Source organism: Ornithorhynchus anatinus, chromosome X1, assembly GCF_004115215.2.
Source record: "Ornithorhynchus anatinus isolate Pmale09 chromosome X1, mOrnAna1.pri.v4, whole genome shotgun sequence".
Taxonomy (NCBI): Eukaryota; Metazoa; Chordata; class Mammalia; order Monotremata; family Ornithorhynchidae; genus Ornithorhynchus; species Ornithorhynchus anatinus.
In genome coordinates, this window is record NC_041749.1 from 49,271,794 (window position 1) to 49,290,152 (window position 18,359).

General features: G+C 46.8%; 1 protein-coding gene across 2 annotated transcripts in view; it reads right to left on the reverse strand.

Moving 5' to 3' along the window:
- NR2C2 (nuclear receptor subfamily 2 group C member 2) overlaps positions 1-18,359 on the reverse strand; it is a 90,293-nt gene that overhangs the window by 20,312 nt on the left and 51,622 nt on the right. For both annotated transcript variants that reach the window (XM_007655380.3, XM_001506237.4), the window contains exons 3-7: positions 14,445-14,555; positions 12,525-12,725; positions 4,749-4,851; positions 1,519-1,698; positions 462-609 (exon numbers count right to left, since the gene is read on the reverse strand). In XM_007655380.3, the coding sequence (XP_007653570.1) occupies positions 462-609; positions 1,519-1,698; positions 4,749-4,851; positions 12,525-12,725; positions 14,445-14,516 (704 nt within the window). In that variant the 5' untranslated portion in view covers positions 14,517-14,555. The remainder of the gene's footprint in view (positions 1-461; positions 610-1,518; positions 1,699-4,748; positions 4,852-12,524; positions 12,726-14,444; positions 14,556-18,359) is intronic.

Consider the following 18,359-nt stretch of genomic DNA (forward strand, 5'->3'; position numbering starts at 1 on the left):
TCACTGGCACTCATCTCTACAAACTGAGATGCGTTTTACTCTTCCCTCCTGAAAAGCCTTAGGATTTTAATTTTGAAACAGCAGTAGTGTAACCGTAAGAAATCCGTAAGAGATAAATGCAATGAATCCAGGTTTTAATAAACTTCAAGAGACCTTACATTTACAACTGTTAAATCTAAAGGATATTTATACTGAAACCATCTTCACTCAGTTTAGGACCTGATATAGACACTTTTTTTTCCCCCAAATCTCTTTAAAATAAAAAAACCAAAACGATGATGGTCATGTCTGTTAACATTAGAGTTGGCTGGACTCTCTATAAAAAAGACTGCCGAACTGTTCACTGCCATAACACACACAGCCCTTTACCGATCATATTTTCAACCAACTTCAAACTGGCCTACTTTATTATGGTATTTGTTAAGTGCTTACTATGTGCTGGGCATGTTATCGGAACTTACCTCGTCCCATCTTTATCTGCTACAAAAGTTGGAGTGGCTATCAGAGGGCTTCTTAGGTCCTTTCTGATATAAATTTTTTCTGTTGAAGCCGCACAATTGGTTGGTTTCTCCCGCTGTACATCAAATGGCTTCCTTTCACTCTGAACCGCTAAAATCCAAACACATCCAGGTTTAAAGAAAATAATGTGAATGAAAAAAAGAGTGTCTAATCCCTAACTCTTAAAGATGGAAGCTTGATAATGTAGACAAGGCCTAACCACGGTATTAGCTTGGTATTTCCTTTTCAAAAACTAATCTTGATAAAAAAGAAATCTCACTACGCCCAAACCAAACAAAAATGTTACATTAGACCATACATCGGGTTTGGCATCTCCCCAACCCCCAAGGTACTTCTCTCTTCACAGACCCATCCTTTCAGTTTTATGGAGGACTTGATGCATAAAGCAAAGCAGGTGTCTGAGATCGTGGCCTATCAGAAAAAAAGAAATGTAAACACAAGTGGCAAAGTTTACTTGTAGTAAATCCTTCAGGAAAAAGTCGGAAGAGGAGTTGAAATGAACCTGCTATGCTGTGTCTTCTTAAAAGACAGTGATGGTGGAGTGGGGCTGTGAAGAGTGTATATCCAGCAGTAAAATCCTAGTATCTGGTGAGTACAAGTCCCAGCATAAGAGCTTCCCCTTAGTTTTACAGTGGGGTTAAAACTTGACTGGATGATCAAAGACTCAAATCAGAACATTTCAGAAAGGAATTAATAATTATAATAATAATGATCATATTTGTTAAGTGCTTACTATGTGCTAAGCACTGTTCTAAGCGCTGAATGAAATCGCACAAGTAACCTATCTTCATTTGGCTTGGATCTCACCAGTGTTGCTAGTACCACAACAGTGTAGCAACCTAGTTCACATAGAAGATAAAATAAATCTGAACATAGAGTATAGGGTCCCCCCCCCCCACCTCCCAGAGAAAATTTAAGAACTGAAAACTTAGTTAAACAGCAGTTTTCACATTTCTACTTGCAGTGGATATGCTATAATTTTTAGTCCTGGTTACTCACATTCCATTTTCATGCCCATCTCTAGGCACTTTTTAAGCCTACAAAATTGGCAGCGGTTCCGGTGATGTTTATTGATGATGCAATCTTGGTTGCTGCGACAACTGTAGGTCAGATTCTTTCTTACACTCCTTTTAAAGAAACCTTTGCACCCTTCACAACTGACAGCCCCATAGTGCCGACCTAGAAAGAAAATGCACGTACGCTTTTATCAAAGGAAAAATCAGAATATTTTTCCCCAAGAACTGTTTCTAAGAGAGGCCCAGTAAACTGACTGCTTAAATGGCAGGCGGAGTTTCTCTCAGCAGTACATAAAAGCACTAGATGATTCTGGAAGCAATTTTTTTTTTCCAACTCAGAAGGGAAGGTTGATGGATTGGGGAGGGAGAGAGCATAGTTTTTGGGTTTTTGGCAATCTGAAAGATCCCGTAATACAGAAACCCTCTTTCTGGCTGAGAGCAGGACCCCCTTGTTTGGGAACAAGAACGAGACAATGAATAGGCCAGGCTTGGGCCAATTGATACCTGATGCTGCCTAGCTGTTTCAGGTGCAGATGGGAAGCAGTGTGGCTTAGTGGAATGAATACAGCCCAGGAAGTCAGAGGAACTGGAGTCTAATCCCGGCCCTGCCACTTGTCTCTTCTGTGACCTTGGATCTGTACTGGGATCTGTGACATTTGGGGATTTTATATTCACCTCCTCCCCACAGCATTTATGTACATATCTTTAAATTATATATTGTAAATTATTGATTTATATTGTCTGTCTCCTCCTCTAGACTCTAAGCTCATTGTGGGCAGGGAACGCAACTGCCAATTCTGTTGTACTGTACTCTCCCGAGCACTTAGTGAAGTGCTCTGCACACAGTAAGCGCAGAATAAATACCACCGATTGACTGAATGCCTTGGGTAAGTCACTGAACTTCTCTGTGACTCTGTTTCCTCTTCTGCAAAATGGGGATTCGATACCTGTCCTCCTTCCTCCTAAAACTGTAGGACAGGGACTGTGTCCCAGACTGTAAGCCCGCTGTGGGCAGGGATTGTCTCTTTTTATTGCCGAACTCTACTTTCCAAGCGCTTAGTATAGTGCTCTGCACACAGTAAGCGCTCGATAAATACGACTGAATGAATCAGTACAGCGCTCCGTTCAGTGCGTGGCACATAACAAGGGCTTAGCAAATACCAGGATTTTTATTATTTCGGGCAGCAATCCCTGGACATTCACTGAGGCTATAAATTCCTCCAACCCAAAGGGACAATGAGATGATCGTGCCCTACCCAGAATTGAAGCTGGGTTTCATCAGGAATGGCTCCAGGATCTGGGCCTATGTGGGGCTCTAGTGGAAACACACTATTGCCCTCTGTGACCTTTGCTGGAGTGGTTAAAAATTCCACAAAGAACTCCCTACCCAAAGGACTCATTGTGCTTCCCCTGTAATGCGCCTCAGATAATGTGCAGAACCTACACTAGAGTGTTCTACAAAACATAGTATTGATTAACTAATTGATTAATCATTTATTGATTAAATGATGAACGGTAACAGAGAGCAAGCCATATACATGCCGTGTGTTGATTTTAACCTGCTGTGACGCAGTCTGCGGGCCACAGGTGAAAGCAAGGAAGTAGGAGAGAGGCATTCCTGGACCATCAGTGACTGCTCTCCAGAGCTTTTGGGACTTTTGGAGGGATGCTGTGCTTTTCCCCACTGGAAAAGCAAGCACCTCCAGTCCATAATGGAAGCAAAAGCCCAGGTTGCCAGAAAAGGTGAGCTAAGGATGGGCTCATTTTAGCCCCAGGGTGGCCAATGTCATGAACTGAATCACTCCAACAATCAATCGATGGTAACCACTGAGCATTTACTTTGTGCAGAGCACTGTACTAAGAGCTCGGGAGAGTTGGTAGACACATTCCCTGAATGTGGTACGCAAACCAAAAAACGTAATGTGGCTGAGTGCTGCAGATCCCCCCCCCAAAAAAATTCCTTTAAGGCAAAGGTGAGCATGCGTTTGGGGGTGGGGTGGGATGCAAAAAGTGGAAGTGGCGAGCAGAAGAGCCGGGGCTGAGGTGTGAGGCTGGGGGTCATCCTGTCATCCGGCTTGGGCCCTGAAAGTCAGGGGCACCACTCCCTGCAAAAAGGCTGGAGCCACTGCGGCCCATCAGTGTTTTAACAAAATCACTTTCCTACCCAGCTTTTCACCGTGAGACATACGGGAAAGGAACAAGAGCTATAGGTGGCTGTCACCGTCACAGTCTGGCTACCCTCGTCTAAGCCCCTATTCTCTTGCTGCCAGCAGGCTGGCTGAGTGGAAGATGATCTGGGTGTGTGGCCCGGATCAAATCTTTCTTGGAGGCTCCGGGGCTGGACAAGTGACTACAGGTGAGAGACTTGAGAATTGGGGTTGGGACTTATGGAACAGAAGTTCCTTTTTTTGCCACATCACTCTTCTCCTTGGCTCGGAATCAGTTACCCGTGTGCGAGCTGCTTAACCCGAAGAGGCCAATGGGGTTCACATCCACAAACTGGGATTTTCTTGTCTGATTCCGAGGTTCCAAGAGATGTGGGGCCCTTGGCAGTTGCTCCACTCTATCGGGATTAATCCGGTTTCCCAGTGGTGTGCATGTATCGCTTGCTCGCTCTCTCTCTCCCTCCCTGTCCTCCCTTTCTCTTGCCATTGATCTTGAGCCAACAACCCTGGCCGCTTTGGAAGTCTCACCTACTTAGCGCAGTAGCCACACACCATGAATAAAGCCAGTTCCATTTAATTTCACTCTGTTCTATTTAGTTGTAATGTATCAGACTGCTAATGATTTATACAAAGAATAGATTAGTAATTTGTATCCTGCAGACAAATGCAGAACCATACCTACAGCCCATCAACAGGAATGCATGGTCCTCCTCTTCTAACATACAAGTTGGACTGCTATAAAGGTACACTGGTGTTTCTTCATTACTTTGCCTTCCTTCCCACTTTCTCCTTAGCTGCTGTCCCAACCAGAGCAGTGAACTTTAACCGGGTTCAACATAAGCTTGCCGTGGGCGGGGAATGTGTCTATCAACTCTGTTATCTTGTACTGTGTCTCGGCGCACAGTAAGCGCTCAGTAAATACCCCGATTGATTCTCAAGAAAAAGCTCTTTTTCCCGCTCTCTAGGACCGGCTTCCTCCCAATATCAGGATCGAAGTATTTTCTGCAGACTTTCTTTCCAACCAAAGGCAGCATTTACGTTGGCTTACCTGATGCTTTGTCTCCACAGACCACACAGTATTCTACCACTTGGGGACGCTGGACATCTGCTTTCCCCAACAAGCGTTCAACAGAAGCGGAGTCTGTTACAATCTAGGAGGGAATTGGGGAAAGTGAGAGATGTCTCGTCACAACCGGATTGGAAAGTGAGAGATGTGACCTTATAATCCGATTACCACACGCATGGGGCTGTTTAGCTGAAAGGGGCCCCGAATCCTGCGCTTCCACAGAGAGTTTAAGAATTTGAGTAGGGCCACTGTGAACCCTCTAATTTGGCAGCACTGAATAAGCCCTCAAGGATGCTTCTCCCTTGACGCCTCGCTGTGGAAAGAGGTGTATTTTGAAAGACGTGATATAGATTCCGTAACTTAGAGGTATATTGTCAAAAAGTTGATTCAGATTCACTTGCAAGTGGCAAGCTAGGATTCTACGAGGGGCTGTTCAAACCTACTGCTCCCTGCTTGCCTCGAGCTAGACACCAAGCAAAAATACTCATTTTTGGACATTTCGAAAACCAATTGTGATTATCCTCTGTCTTAAAAAAAAATTCCCAAATTACTACCTTCGAGATGCATCTGAAATACCAACTACTCATTATGTTTGAAGCATACAAAACTAGCTAATACAGAGCTATCTTTGGAGAAATACGAAACAGAAATCTAACAGTTGCAACTGCATGAACAAGGAATGCAGCAAAACAAAACTCCAGGACTAAGCTGTCACAGGGGTTTTAGAGTAATTCAAAGTACCCCGGAAAGTGGGGAATACAGGTTTACTAATTACCTGAAGTTGACATTTCACAGCTTTCAACTCTGATCCTTCTAAAGAGAAATCCTTTCCTTCCCCTTCAGAGACTACTTTACGCTCACAGCTAAAGGTAATGAATCAGTATAAAATGCTAACCTCCCTTAGCAACTAAAAAAAAAATCCCCACGAAATATTACTCCACAGGTCTATTCAGAATTACACAAGTTTCATTTGTTTAGGTTCTCCTTTCCTCTTACTTAAGTTTTTATTTCCATGCCACATTTAATTTAGCATGTGTTCTAACATGAATATTCACAAAAAGTCCCCACTCCTTATAAAATAAAGGCTAAGATGACTCAATAGTTTTAAGGTATTAGTTAATCCTATATTCAATTATATTCTCCACTTAACTCTTGGGTGAGAATCTGTTGTTTTTCTTTGCAGCTGCTAGTAGTCCAATTTCTATTCGCTCAGCAACTCTATTCTCTCTTGTCCTGAATCACATCTTTAGCAAATAGCTTACACAAAATCAGTTTTTTCTGAAGAATATTTAATTCCGCTTAAGTATCATTACTATGATTTGTTGAGCGCCTACTCTGTGCACAGCAGTGCACTAGGTGTATGGAAATAAGACAAAAGCCATATTAAATCGAAAAGAGTCTCTGAGGTCGAGGAATTTACCCTTTTCCCCACCATCCCCAGTCTGGTAACAGCAGATCCCCAGCACTCTCAATATTTACAAAGGCCGCCCTTCCCAATTTGCCCTCCTCTTCCACGGAAGCGGGGGCTGAAGCCACCAATCTCCAAATGGCCAAGGTCCCGTAGTGGGGCCCTTGCTCCCTCTTCCCTGGGTTCCAGCCAGGACCAGGGTTTGGCCACAAGGTTGGCGGTCTGTCATGGACAATCAACAAACCTCTTCTGGTCTTTTCCATACCATCCCCAAGAGGACAGACCCAGACCCACTATTTTTTCAAATCCCTTAGCTCAGGTGAGTCACTCTTCTCTGTACGATCAAATTCTTCCACGTGGCAGGGCCATCCCGGCTTGAGCGCCAGTGGCTAAGCACTGGGCTGGGAACTAGGGGACCGCGGTGGTCACATGGCACTGCAAATACCTGACAGTGACTTTGGGCAAAACGTTTAATCTGTTAAAATAAGGGTAATAAGCATCTGTTCCTCTTTACTTTCGGAGGTTCATGCAAAGACAAATGTGCTTCGAACATTTTGAAAGAAAGTAAAGGAAGTTACAATTTAAAAAGCAGTATGGGGAAAGGATGTTTTTCATCAGCAGAAAAACTGATTTACAGTCCTTAGGAAGTTACCTGAAAGGTTAGACGTTTCACATAACTGAGGTTTTAATGTTTTAGAAATGGCTACAGTTTTTTATAATTTCCTGTTCCAAGACCTATGGAAAAATATTTCTTTCTACTTGGAATTCTCGAAACTAAAGAGGGATAACTATTTTTTTTATGGTATTTGTTAAGCACTTACTATGTGTTGGGCACTGTACTAAGCACCGTGGAAGATACAAGCTAATCGGGCTGGACACAGTCCTTGTCCCATGTGGGGCTCACAGTCTTAACCCCCATTTTACACATGAGGTAACTGAAGCACAGAGAAGTTAAATGACTTTCCCAAGGTCACACAGCAGACAAGTGGTGAGGCCGGGATTAGACCCCAGGTCCTTCTGACTCCCAGGCCTGGGCTCTATCCACTAGGCCACCCTGCTTCTTCGACCAGCTGCACTGTGTCTGCCGAGAAGGGAATTCTACAGAAAGGGTGCATCTGGTTATTGGCTTAAAATGTGTATTCGTGACCTGGGGTCTGGACACATTCCCCGTCTGGATAGCTCCCAGGGCTGGGATGGTTCTGAGCAGCTCTGGTAGGGGTTCTAGTGGATCTAATTCCAATCTGATTCCCCAAACCTCCCAGAGCTCCTAGGTTAACCACAGAACTGCCCTCCTGGAGTTCTCTGGAACAGGCAGGAGACCACAGCAGATTACCCTAAGGCTCCTCCGAGCCTAAACTATTTCAGTCGACGTTATTTTTTTAAGCGCTTTTTGTGGGCAGAGGACTGTAATTAGCACTTGGAAGGCTACGATAAAGGTAAAAGACACGATCCTTGCTTTTTAACAGGGGAGACAGACACAACCTAATTTACAGATGGGAGGTAGAAGAGACTAGAACGATGGATGCGTGCATGAGTAGGTGATTATACAGTGGAGTGTGTAAATCAATACTGTACAGGAGTGCCACGGGTGGTTGTAGGTAAGTGCTGAGGCGGTAGTTGGAGGATTGTAAAAGGATTTATAGTCGTTAAAGGGATTTTAAGGAGAAGACAAAATAATGAGGGAAGGCCTCAGGGAGGAGGTGTGTGATTTCACAAGAGCTTTGAAGGTGGGAGGAGCTGCGGTCTAGTGGATTTGAAGGGGAAAGGCGTTTTAGGCAAGAAGATGGGTGTGAGCAGAGGGTTGGGAGTGGGAGTCGGAACGAGGCAGATGAGAAGGTGGATTGGGGAGGAATGAGGAGAGGAGCTAAGGTGAGTGAGAGAAAAGAGTGGATATTCATTCATTCGATAGTATTTATTGAGCGCTTACTATGTGCAGAGCACTGTACTAAGCGCTTGGAATGAACAAGTCGGCAACAGATAGAGACAGTCCCTGCTGTTTGACGGGCTTACAGTCTAATCGGGGGAGACGGACAGACGAGAACAATGGCAATAAATAGAGTCGAGGGGAAGAACATCTCGTAAAAACAATGGCAACTAAATAGAATCAAGACGATGTACAATTCATTAACAAAATAAATAGGGTAATGAAAATATATACAGTTGAGCGGACGAGTACAGTGCTGTGGGGATGGGAAGGGAGAGGTGGAGGAGCATAGGGAAAGGGGGAAAAAGAGGGTTAAGCTGCGGAGAGGTAAAGGGGGGATGGCAGAGGGAGTAGAGGGAGAAGAGGAGCTCAGTCTGGGAAGGCCTCTTGGAGGAGGTGAGTTTTAAGTAGGGTTTTGAAGAGGGGAAGAGAATCAGTTTGGCGGAGGTGAGGAGGGAGGGCGTTCCAGGACCGCGGGAGGACGTGGCCCGGGGGTCGACGGCGGGATAGGCGAGACCGAGGGACGGTGAGGAGGTGGGCGGCAGAGGAGCGGAGCGTGCGGGGTGGGTGGTAGAAAGAGAGAAGGGAGGAGAGGTAGGAAGGGGCAAGGTGATGTAGAGCCTCGAAGCCTAGAGTGAGGAGTTTTTGTTTGGAGCGGAGGTTGATAGGCAACCACTGGAGTTGTTTAAGAAGGGGAGTGACATGCCCAGATCGTTTCTGCAGGAAGATGAGCCGGGCAGCGGAGTGAAGAATAGACTGGAGCGGGGCGAGACAGGAGGAAGGGAGGTCAGAGAGAAGGTTGACACAGTAGTCTAGCCGGGATATAACGAGAGCCTTTAACAGTAAGGTAGCCGTTTGGGTGGAGAGGAAAGGGCGGATCTTGGCGATATTGTAGAGGTGAAACCGGCAGGTCTTGGTAACGGATAGGATGTGTGGGGTGAACGAGAGAGACGAGTCAAGGATGACACCGAGATTGCGGGCCTGAGAGACGGGAAGGATGGTCGTGCCATCCACGGTGATAGAGAAGTCTGGGAGAGGACCGGGTTTGGGAGGGAAGATGAGGAGCTCAGTCTTGCTCATGTTGAGTTTTAGGTGGCGGGCAGACATCCAGGTGGAGACGTGCTGGAGGCAGGAGGAGATGCGAGCCTGAAGGGAGGGGGAGAGGACAGGGGCGGAGATGTAGATCTGCGTGTCATCTGCATAGAGATGGTAGTCAAAGCCGTGAGAGCGAATGAGTTCACCGAGGGAGTGAGTGGAAATGGAGAACAGAAGAGGGCCAAGAACTGACCCTTGAGGAACTCCAACAGTTAAAGGATGGGAGGGGGAGGAGGCTCCAGCAAAGGAGACCGAGAATGACCGGCCAGAGAGGTAAGAGGAGAACCAGGAGAGGACAGAGTCCGTGAAGCCAAGGTGAGATAAGGTATGGAGGAGGAGGGGATGGTCGACAGTGTCAAAGGCAGCAGAGAGGTCAAGGAGGATTAGAATGGAGTAGGAGCCATTGGATTTGGCAAGAAGGAGGTCATGGGTGACCTTAGAGAGAGCAGTCTCTGTAGAGTGGAGGGGACGGAAGCCAGATTGGAGGGGGTCTAGGAGAGAATGGGAGTTAAGGAATTCTAAGCATCGATTGTAGACGACTCGTTCTAGGATTTTGGAAAGGAAGGGTAGTACGGAGATAGGGCGATAACTGGAGGGGGAAGTGGGGTCAAGCGCGGGTTTTTTTAGGATGGGGGAGACGTGGGCATGTTTGAAGGCAGCGGGGAAGGAGCCATTGGAGATTGAGTGGTTAAAAATAGAAGTTAAGGAAGGTAGGAGGGCAGGGGCGATGGTTTTAATAAGGTGAGAGGGAATGGGGTCCGAGGTGCAGGTGGAGGGGGTGGCACTTGTGAAGAGGGAGGAGATCTCCTCTGAGGATACTGCAGGGAAGGATGGGAAAGTAGGGGAGAGGGTTGGTGGGGGGGAGGGGAGAGGCGGAGGGGTGACTTTGGGGAGCTCAGACCTGATTGTGTTGATTTTCGTGAGGAAATAGGTGGCCAGATCATTAGGGGTGAGAGATTCATTCATTCAATAGTATTTATTGAGCGCTTACTATGTGCATGGGGGAGGGGGAGGAACAGGGGGCCTAAGGAGAGAGTTAAAGGTCCGGAACAATCGGCGGGGGTGACGGGCATGGGTGTCGATGAGGGAGGAGAAGAAGTTTTGCCTGGCGGAGGAGAGGGCAGAGTTAAGGCAGGAAAGGATAAATTTGAAGTGTGTGAGGTCGGCTTGGTGCGTGGACTTTCGCCAGCAGCGCTCAGCAGCTCGAGCATAGGAGCGTAGAAGGCGGACAGAGGAGGTGATCCAGGGCTGTGGGTTAGTGGAGCGAGAGCGGCGGAGGGAAAGGGGGGCGAGAGAGTCGAGATGAGTAGAGAGGGTGGAGTTGAGAGCAGAGACCTGATCATCGAGAGTGGGAAGAGAGGACAGGGCGGCAAGGTGAGGAGAGATGCTATTGGAAAGACGGATGGGATCGAGAGAGCAGAGGTCTCTGTGGGGCAGTAGCGAAGATTTGCAGGGGGAGGGAGTGTGAGAGATGAGGCAGGTGAGAAGGTTATGGTCAGAGAGAGGGATTTCAGAGTTGGTGAGGGAGGAGATAGTGCAGCGGTAGGAGATGACGAGATCGAGGGTGTGACCGAGTCGGTGAGTGGGCGCGGTATGGTGGAGGAGGAGGTCGGCAGAGTCGAGGAGGGATAGCAGGCGGGCGGCAGAGGAGTCGTCGGGTACATTCATATGGATGTTGAAGTCTCCAAGGATCAGAGTGGGCAGAGAGAAGGAGAGAAGGAAGGTGAGAAAGGGGTATGTCAGGGGTGAGATTTGATGGAATGAATGCCTTAAAGGCAGTGGTCAGGAGTTTCTGCTGGATGCAGAGAGGGATGGATACCTATTGGGTTTTTTTTTTTGTAGGGGGGTGGGGGGAGAGGTGTGTGCCGAATGATGTTTAGAAAAATGACCTGGACAGCAGAGTGAAGTATGGATCGGGAAAGGACATGGGTGGAAGACTGTAAACTCATTGTGGGCAGGGAATGTGTCAGTTTACTGTTGTGTTGTACCCTCCCAGGCACTCAGTCCAATGGTCTGCACACAGTAAGCGCTCAAAAAATACTACTGAATGAAAGTAGGGAGACTGCCGAGGAGGCAGAGACAGTAGTCTAGCCCCGACGGGAGGAGCACCTTGACCAGTGCGGAGATTCTTCAGATGGAGGAGAAGGGAGGATTTGGGAAATGCTGAGACAAACCAAACTGTACCCTCTGAAAAGTTCTGGCCTATCCCAAAACAGCTGTGTGAGTAGGACTGTCCTTCTACTGATGGGCAATCCTGTAGTTTAGGGTTTGTCAACCAGGGTAAATGAATCCCTAGGGGTTCTTCAAATCACTGTAGGGGGTTTGGCCATTAAGGCAGCCATTGGGGACAGATAAGGGGAACCCAGCACAGAAGCGGGTGATAAGGAATTGCTTTACTATCTTATGTATTACCCTCCACAGTATTTTCATTGGGTACTTGACTACCGCATCTGCCTCTTCCCTGACCTCCCTACCTCCTGTGTCTCCCCACTCCAGTCCATACATCGCTCTGTTGCCTTTTTCTAAAAAAAATTCCGTTTTTTCCTCCCCAATTCCTCAAGAACCTCCAGGGGCTGCCCATCTACCTCCACGTCAAACAGAAACTCCTTACCGTGGGTTTTAAAGCACTCAATCAACTTGCTCCCTCCTACCTTACCTCACTGATCTCCTACTATAGCCCAGCTGGCACGCTTCACTCCCCTAGCGCCAGCTTGCTCTCCCTCAATCTCATCTATCTCGCCGATAACCCCTTTTCCACATCGTCCCTCTGGCCTGGAATTCCCTCTCCCTCCATACGTGCCAGACCACCACCCTCCCCACCTTCAAAGCCTTATTAAGGTCACACCTCCTCCAAGAGGCCTTCCCCGATTAAGCCCTCTCTCCCCCGACTCCCTCTCCCTTCTGCCACATCTGTGCACTTGGATCTGTAGCCTTTGGACACGTGATATTCACCCCACCCTCGGCCCCACAGCACTGACGTACCTACCCATGACTTAATTATTTATATTACTGTCTGCTTCCCCCTTTAGGCTGTAAGCTCCAAGTGGGCAGGTAACCTATCAACTCTGTTTTACTGTGCTCTCCCAAGCGTTGACTACAATGCTCTGCACACAGTAAATGCTCAATAAATACCACAGATTGACTGATTTGTGTAAGCAGAGGGGCCTCCACGTGAGGGGAGGTGCGGACAGGTTCTTCAGGTGAAAGCAGAGGAACAGTTTCTCGCCTACGGTTTCCATTACTGTTGCACTGCTGTCACACTGGTAGAGACTACAAGTAATCGGAGGGGTGTGGCATGGAGCCATTCCTGTTCCCTACCAATTGGGCTTACCTGGATTCTTCCTGGAACGATATTATCTGCGGTGGTGAAAATAAGCTGTTTGGCACTCGATGGCTCAGGTGATGCCAATATCACCTTCCCTGTTCCAGTTCCATCTGGACCGGTCAAGATGAACTGCGGCTTCGGAGAAACGGAGGAGTCCACTGCTGTCACTATCTGTATTTTCTGTCCTGTTTGCTGATCTGTCACAATCTAGTTTAAAAAAGAAAAAGAAAAAAAGAACACAGAAGATTTCACAGAGTATAATAAGAGACCTGAACCTTGCATTTCTGAAACAGAGAGCAACTTTTTAATTTAACTATTTCTGCGGCTCCAGAGAATAAGGAGATGACCGCTCAGGATTTATCCATTTTGTATTCAAATCACCCTGCTGGCACCAAAAAATAAATAAATAACTAAATAATAAAAATCCGAAAGCTTAAAAACAGGTTAATATACTGAAATAGAATATACTTTAGTGAAAGCTGTGGCCAAAATCTCCACTATATTAAGCACCACAAATCACAAGCTCTCCTGATTGACTGGCTTAGCAGCGTTTTTTTGGCCAAGGGCAAAGAGATGAGGAGGGAAAAAATTTCTCTCACTGTTTCAACTTTTGTCATAACTAGAAAGAGAACCATCTCATGGAGCAGGAAGAAGAGAAATTTGAATATTTGGGTTTTTCTATCCTGGAAATAGCTGGTGTCCTATTTTGAGACAGAGTAAAAATTTTGTTTATAAGTTTCGGCTTGAAAACTTTACCCTATAAGATATTCACACTAGAATCTAATCTAGTGGCGGCACCTGCCCTCTCCCATGTCTTCAGGCCCCCAGAAGTGTACTTCATTGCAATTCCCACGACACATGCTCCATCCCACTGCTCTAATCTTGCTTTCTCTTTCTCTCTCTCTTTTTTTTTTTAAACCTTAGTCCCCAACCCTAGGTCTTGGACTCTTCTTCGTCCTGTGCTCCTGGGTCTGGGGAAATTGTTTCCCATCTCCAACGCACGTGGTAGGATTCTGCTCCATCCCATTTTACTCAAGTTAGGAGAAAAATTAGGCCACGGTTCTTTCGTCTTGCCCGCCCTGCCAAAACTCCGTCTCCCATGATGGCGGGGAGCCTCAGAAGTTGGTGAGGCAGTAGGTGGAGCCTGAGCACAGAGCTGACACCGTGGACAGAAGGAGGAGGAGCAGGGTGGAAGATTTTTCTGCAGCAGAACATGCCGGACAACCAGAAAGTGGGGATGTTTGAGGTGCACATTCATTTGCACAGCTCCTCTGGCCTTAGGCCCCAGAGACCCTGGCTGGGAGGTCCCCATATTCTTTCCCTTATTCCTTCTGCAGCAGCTGCCAACTCTGAGGGTTGGCTCCTGAAGGGAAACTCCTGGAATGAGGAGTTTATGCGACACCATAAAATCTGTCATTCTTCTCATTAAAAACTTCTCAATAGGGAAAATGGAACGTGATAAGTCCTGGAAAAGTGCCTTAAGATTCTACTGCATCTTCATAAACTCCAAAGAACATGGCTTTTTCAGGTGGAGTAAATCATTAACCAAATACTGGGAAAGTTTGGGGATTTTCTTTAAAATGAATCACATGCTTATTTTGAAGAAACAGCCTCAATGAGAGCCGTACTTTGGCAGATTTCCTTCCCTACACCTGGAAGAGAAGTACAGGCAGAACTCACAAGTAACATGTAAAACTAACACTTATAAGCCATGATCAGTGAACAAAGTCAAAAGCAGAGACAAATTCTATAACACAATTTTGCTTAGAAAAGTCAGATTGGGTCATGATGTTTTTTTTCTCAGTAGAAATCTTCGGCTAAGTGTGGAACAATCCCCTTCATCCTAGGTTACTTCTCGAGAAGATCCTGATTCATTCTGAGAACTTGCAAAGGGTAAAGTTACCTCAAGTTATAAGGAGCTTATACCTGAATGCGTTGTGGTGGAGCTACTGAAGAGTCTGTGGAGATAATCTGGATTCGCTGTGAGGGGTTGGTCATCACTGGAGATTCAGAAAGTGAGGTCTGCCCAGTCTGTACCTGTTAACAATCAAGAAGGAGTTTTATTGTATGCAATGCCTGAAACCCAGGAGCCCTAGGACAGAAGGCAACTCAAAACTGGGATTTCATATAGCAACTCTGGTAACTGTTCCCAGATGCCTGGAGAACTCGTAGTTATTGTGCTGGAAGAGCTGAAGGTACAGGAAGCCTGTAGCCAGGTAAGCACAGGCTTCAATCCCGTGCATCCCCCATCCCAGGGGGTCCTAGCAGGTGACAGTCCCTTCCTCTTCTAATTTCTACTACTACTAGACACTGAAAAAATGAGTAGTAGTGTGATCAATTATGTGACTTCAGCAAGACAATATGCATAGCTCTTGTGAGAAGAGGCAGAGAGCAGGTGTGACCAACAGGGCCTGTTTCTGAGGGCTGTGATTCAGGTACCCTCTGATGGAATGGGTTACAACCCTAACCCTGGAGCTGGAAATCCTTCTTCTCAAAATGGCAATCGACAAATTCAGAGAGCCTCTTGGCCAGGGTGCTTTGAGAGATCTCTTGCCCCCAAAAGGGCAGGTCAAAAGACCTGAGAAGTTGTTTGTGCACCCACAACATCAGCACTCTCGTGGCGTTTAGTCTTCTCTGTGAGAAGGTGAAACTTGCGGCGGAAAAAAAAGAAAAGGGTGAAGTGAGTTCTTGGTCGAGGTGGAAATTGGTAACCACTCTGGGTAGGAACCAGAAATCGGTGTGAAGACAGCCTTGCCCGTATGCATCCTGAAAAACGGAAAGCCAGTGATCGGGTTCCTCAATTAATGTGCTTGCCTCAGGTCACTGCCACCTGACAAAGGCTCTTTCAAGGAAAGAATTACAGACCACACAACTGTGCATAGGTCCAAAGGAGAAGCCAAGTGAGTTGGCTTAAAGCTACATCAGTAGCCCAGAAAAGGGAGAGAGAGAAGGGAGGAGGAGGAGCTGGAACAAATATCACCATGCATTTGGAAGCAATGGAAAGATTACCTAGTGACTTTCCTTCAGTGGGATGGTGGGAGGCCAAGAGAACCACATAAACTTTCAAATGAGAAAATCTGAAGTCTGGATCAGCCCATTTGAAAGGCTTTGGACTGGCATGAAGAAGAAACCTTTTCCATGTGGGGAAGTAATCCCACCTATTGCATTGCTTTCTGGCGGCCAGAAAGATACTGAAAACCTGAACTAAGATGGCCAGCCTGGCTACTTTGATGATTCTAGACTCTATGTCAAGGGAGAGCTCAAAGATTATGGCATAGGACCCAACTCTAATCCTGGGTCAGGAGGAAAGGACTGATACCCAGTCTGATCACGTCAAATATTGTTACATCTGAGACCACTGAATGCCTCTCTTGCCTCAGTCAGTAAGGGGCTATTGGGATCCACTTTCCTGCCTGATATGTCAGCTTTGCTAGAACCCCACGTAAGAGGGGAATGAGTGGGGTAGCATAGCTGAATATTCTGCTCTGGGCGAGGATGACATTCTTAGGTTACTCCCCCAGAACAGGGATTCCGACAGCAATGGAAGGGTAGTTGGAAACTATCTCAGGAGACAAATCAGTTTTTTAAAAAATGTTATTTGTTAAGAGCTTCCCATGTTCCTGGCACTGTTCTAAGTGCTGGGGTAGATACAAGATTATCAGGATGGACACAATCCCTGTCTCGCATAGGGCTCACAGTCTTAATCCTTTATTTTACGGATGAGGTAACTGAGGCTCAGAGAATTGAAGTGACTTGCCCAAGGTCACACGGCAGACAAATGGCGGAGACGGGATTAGAACCCAGGTCCTCTGCTGCCCAGGCCCGTGCTCTTTCCACTAGGCCACGCTCCTTCTGGACCTTCCGTATTTGGGTGAGCCACAATTCACGCAGACCAAGCATTTATTGGCTCATTCTCTCAACAAGAAAACTGTCTTGCCGGCCAGATATGAGGCAGTGAAGCATTCACCACTGTCTAGGGCAAAACTGCATACTCCAAGGGCTTCCTGCAGAAGGCCCTGGGGTGGATGCCCTGTTTATTTAATGCATGTTTACTTTGGATGTCCATTGGTAGGAGAATGGGCTTTTTGGCTCAGGGAGTCTTCAGTGGAATTTCAAAGCATTTTGGAACTGCCCTCATCTGGCATTTGAAGGCAGGTCTAGCACATCTCTCGCAGGAGAAGATCACTGAGATGAGCCTTCTAGCCCAGCAGTGAGGCTAAGGTTGTCAGGTAAGGTGCCTGATAGAGTGTTCAGTTATCTGCCCAATAATTTTCTGGGCATCTTGAGAAGATTGAGGTAAGGATGCAGGAGTTGGCTTCGACTGCTGGTAGTGATTGGAGAACTTCTCCAGCTGAAATGCTGGCTGCAAACAACAACTGCTAAGACTTCGGCTGGGGATCTTGTTGGGTGCTCCTAGCTCACTGTTCTCGGCCTCAGCCTCCACAGTCTCTTTCCTTCCTTACCCCTGTTATTATTATTTAGATGCTGTTGGAAATTGGGTTGGAACTGCTGGTGATGATGCATGTTCTTCTAAAACCAGTGACCAGTGAGAAAGCCTATCAGCCAGCGTTTCTGCTGGGAATGAGGGAATTGGGGAGGGAAGAGAAGGGGGATTGCTTTGCTGAAATATTTATAATTTATGCTCTCTGCGCTCACTGACTAGGATTTGCCTGAACTTCACTGAAGATATTAAATATCTACCTTGGGTTGGGTCAGACCGGGCCATTCGGCCAATCTTATCCAGGCATTGGCAAGTACCCGTGTACCAGCATAGCACTCTGGACGCGGAGTTGGTCAGAACAGCTGTAGTTAGAACCCACAGAACCCCTCGAAGTCTTCCAAGTTCTCCCAAATGGTTTCTGAGGCTCGATCCCAAAGAACGTTAGAGGCGTTCTTCCAAAAATCTAAAATATTCTTTGATACTGGATCAGGTGGGCAGGGTGGCGGATCACTTTCTTAAGCAAAGCCATGATATTTCAGGCAATTTGATTTATTTGGAAATCTACCCCGGAAGGGATGTGGTAGATAAGGGTTTGACCATTTTCGGGTTGCAGAGTTGATGATAAATGGCGCCTAATTCCAGTGAATGGGGTGCAGCCTATCCACTGGGGGGTTTTGAGGGCTGACAACTGAGGCCCAGGGTGTGACCTTCCTCGAGAAAGGGCAGAAAGGAACGGGGAAGGGTGATTCCCCACAAAGCCGAAGGCTGTTTGTCATCTTTAAAATAGATGGTCTGTAGCACCCCGGCTTGCTCCATCTTTTGTATGAATTCTAGACACCCTGCTCCTGGATAGGTGGGAGGTTATCCCACAGCACCCGCCCCCCCCCCCCTTCCTGATCCTCTTCAACGTCTACATAACTGTCTTCCTCGCCTAGAGATATGGAGATATGGTTGAGGGGGAGGTCCCAGTAGAAGTTCTCAGGTGACATTAGAACCCAGAGTGTGTTGATCCCTCCTGGCCGGGGGGAGGGTGAGGAGCGAAGGGTATGGGCAAGGAGGGTTTGGGTGTTTCCTTTACAAAGACACTTTCTCCCAAATCTCCAACATACAGGTTTAACGTTTTCACTCTTTTGCCAAGATGGACTGATCGTAAACAGCTTCACAAACACTGATTTCATTTTTCTTCTTCAAACCTCTACCGTAAATAATTGCACAGGAGCCCGTAGTGGTTTCATATCGATACCACTGGAATTGTTACGTCTGATACGCTCAGTTTTTCCTTAACGGGTGTTTCCACTATGCCTTTTGGATAGAACGCCGCTAAGGATTTAGAGACCTTTCTTCTGGCAATGGGTGTCTGTTGGGAGAGAATGGGAGGCGGGGCTTAGCAGAAATGCCAT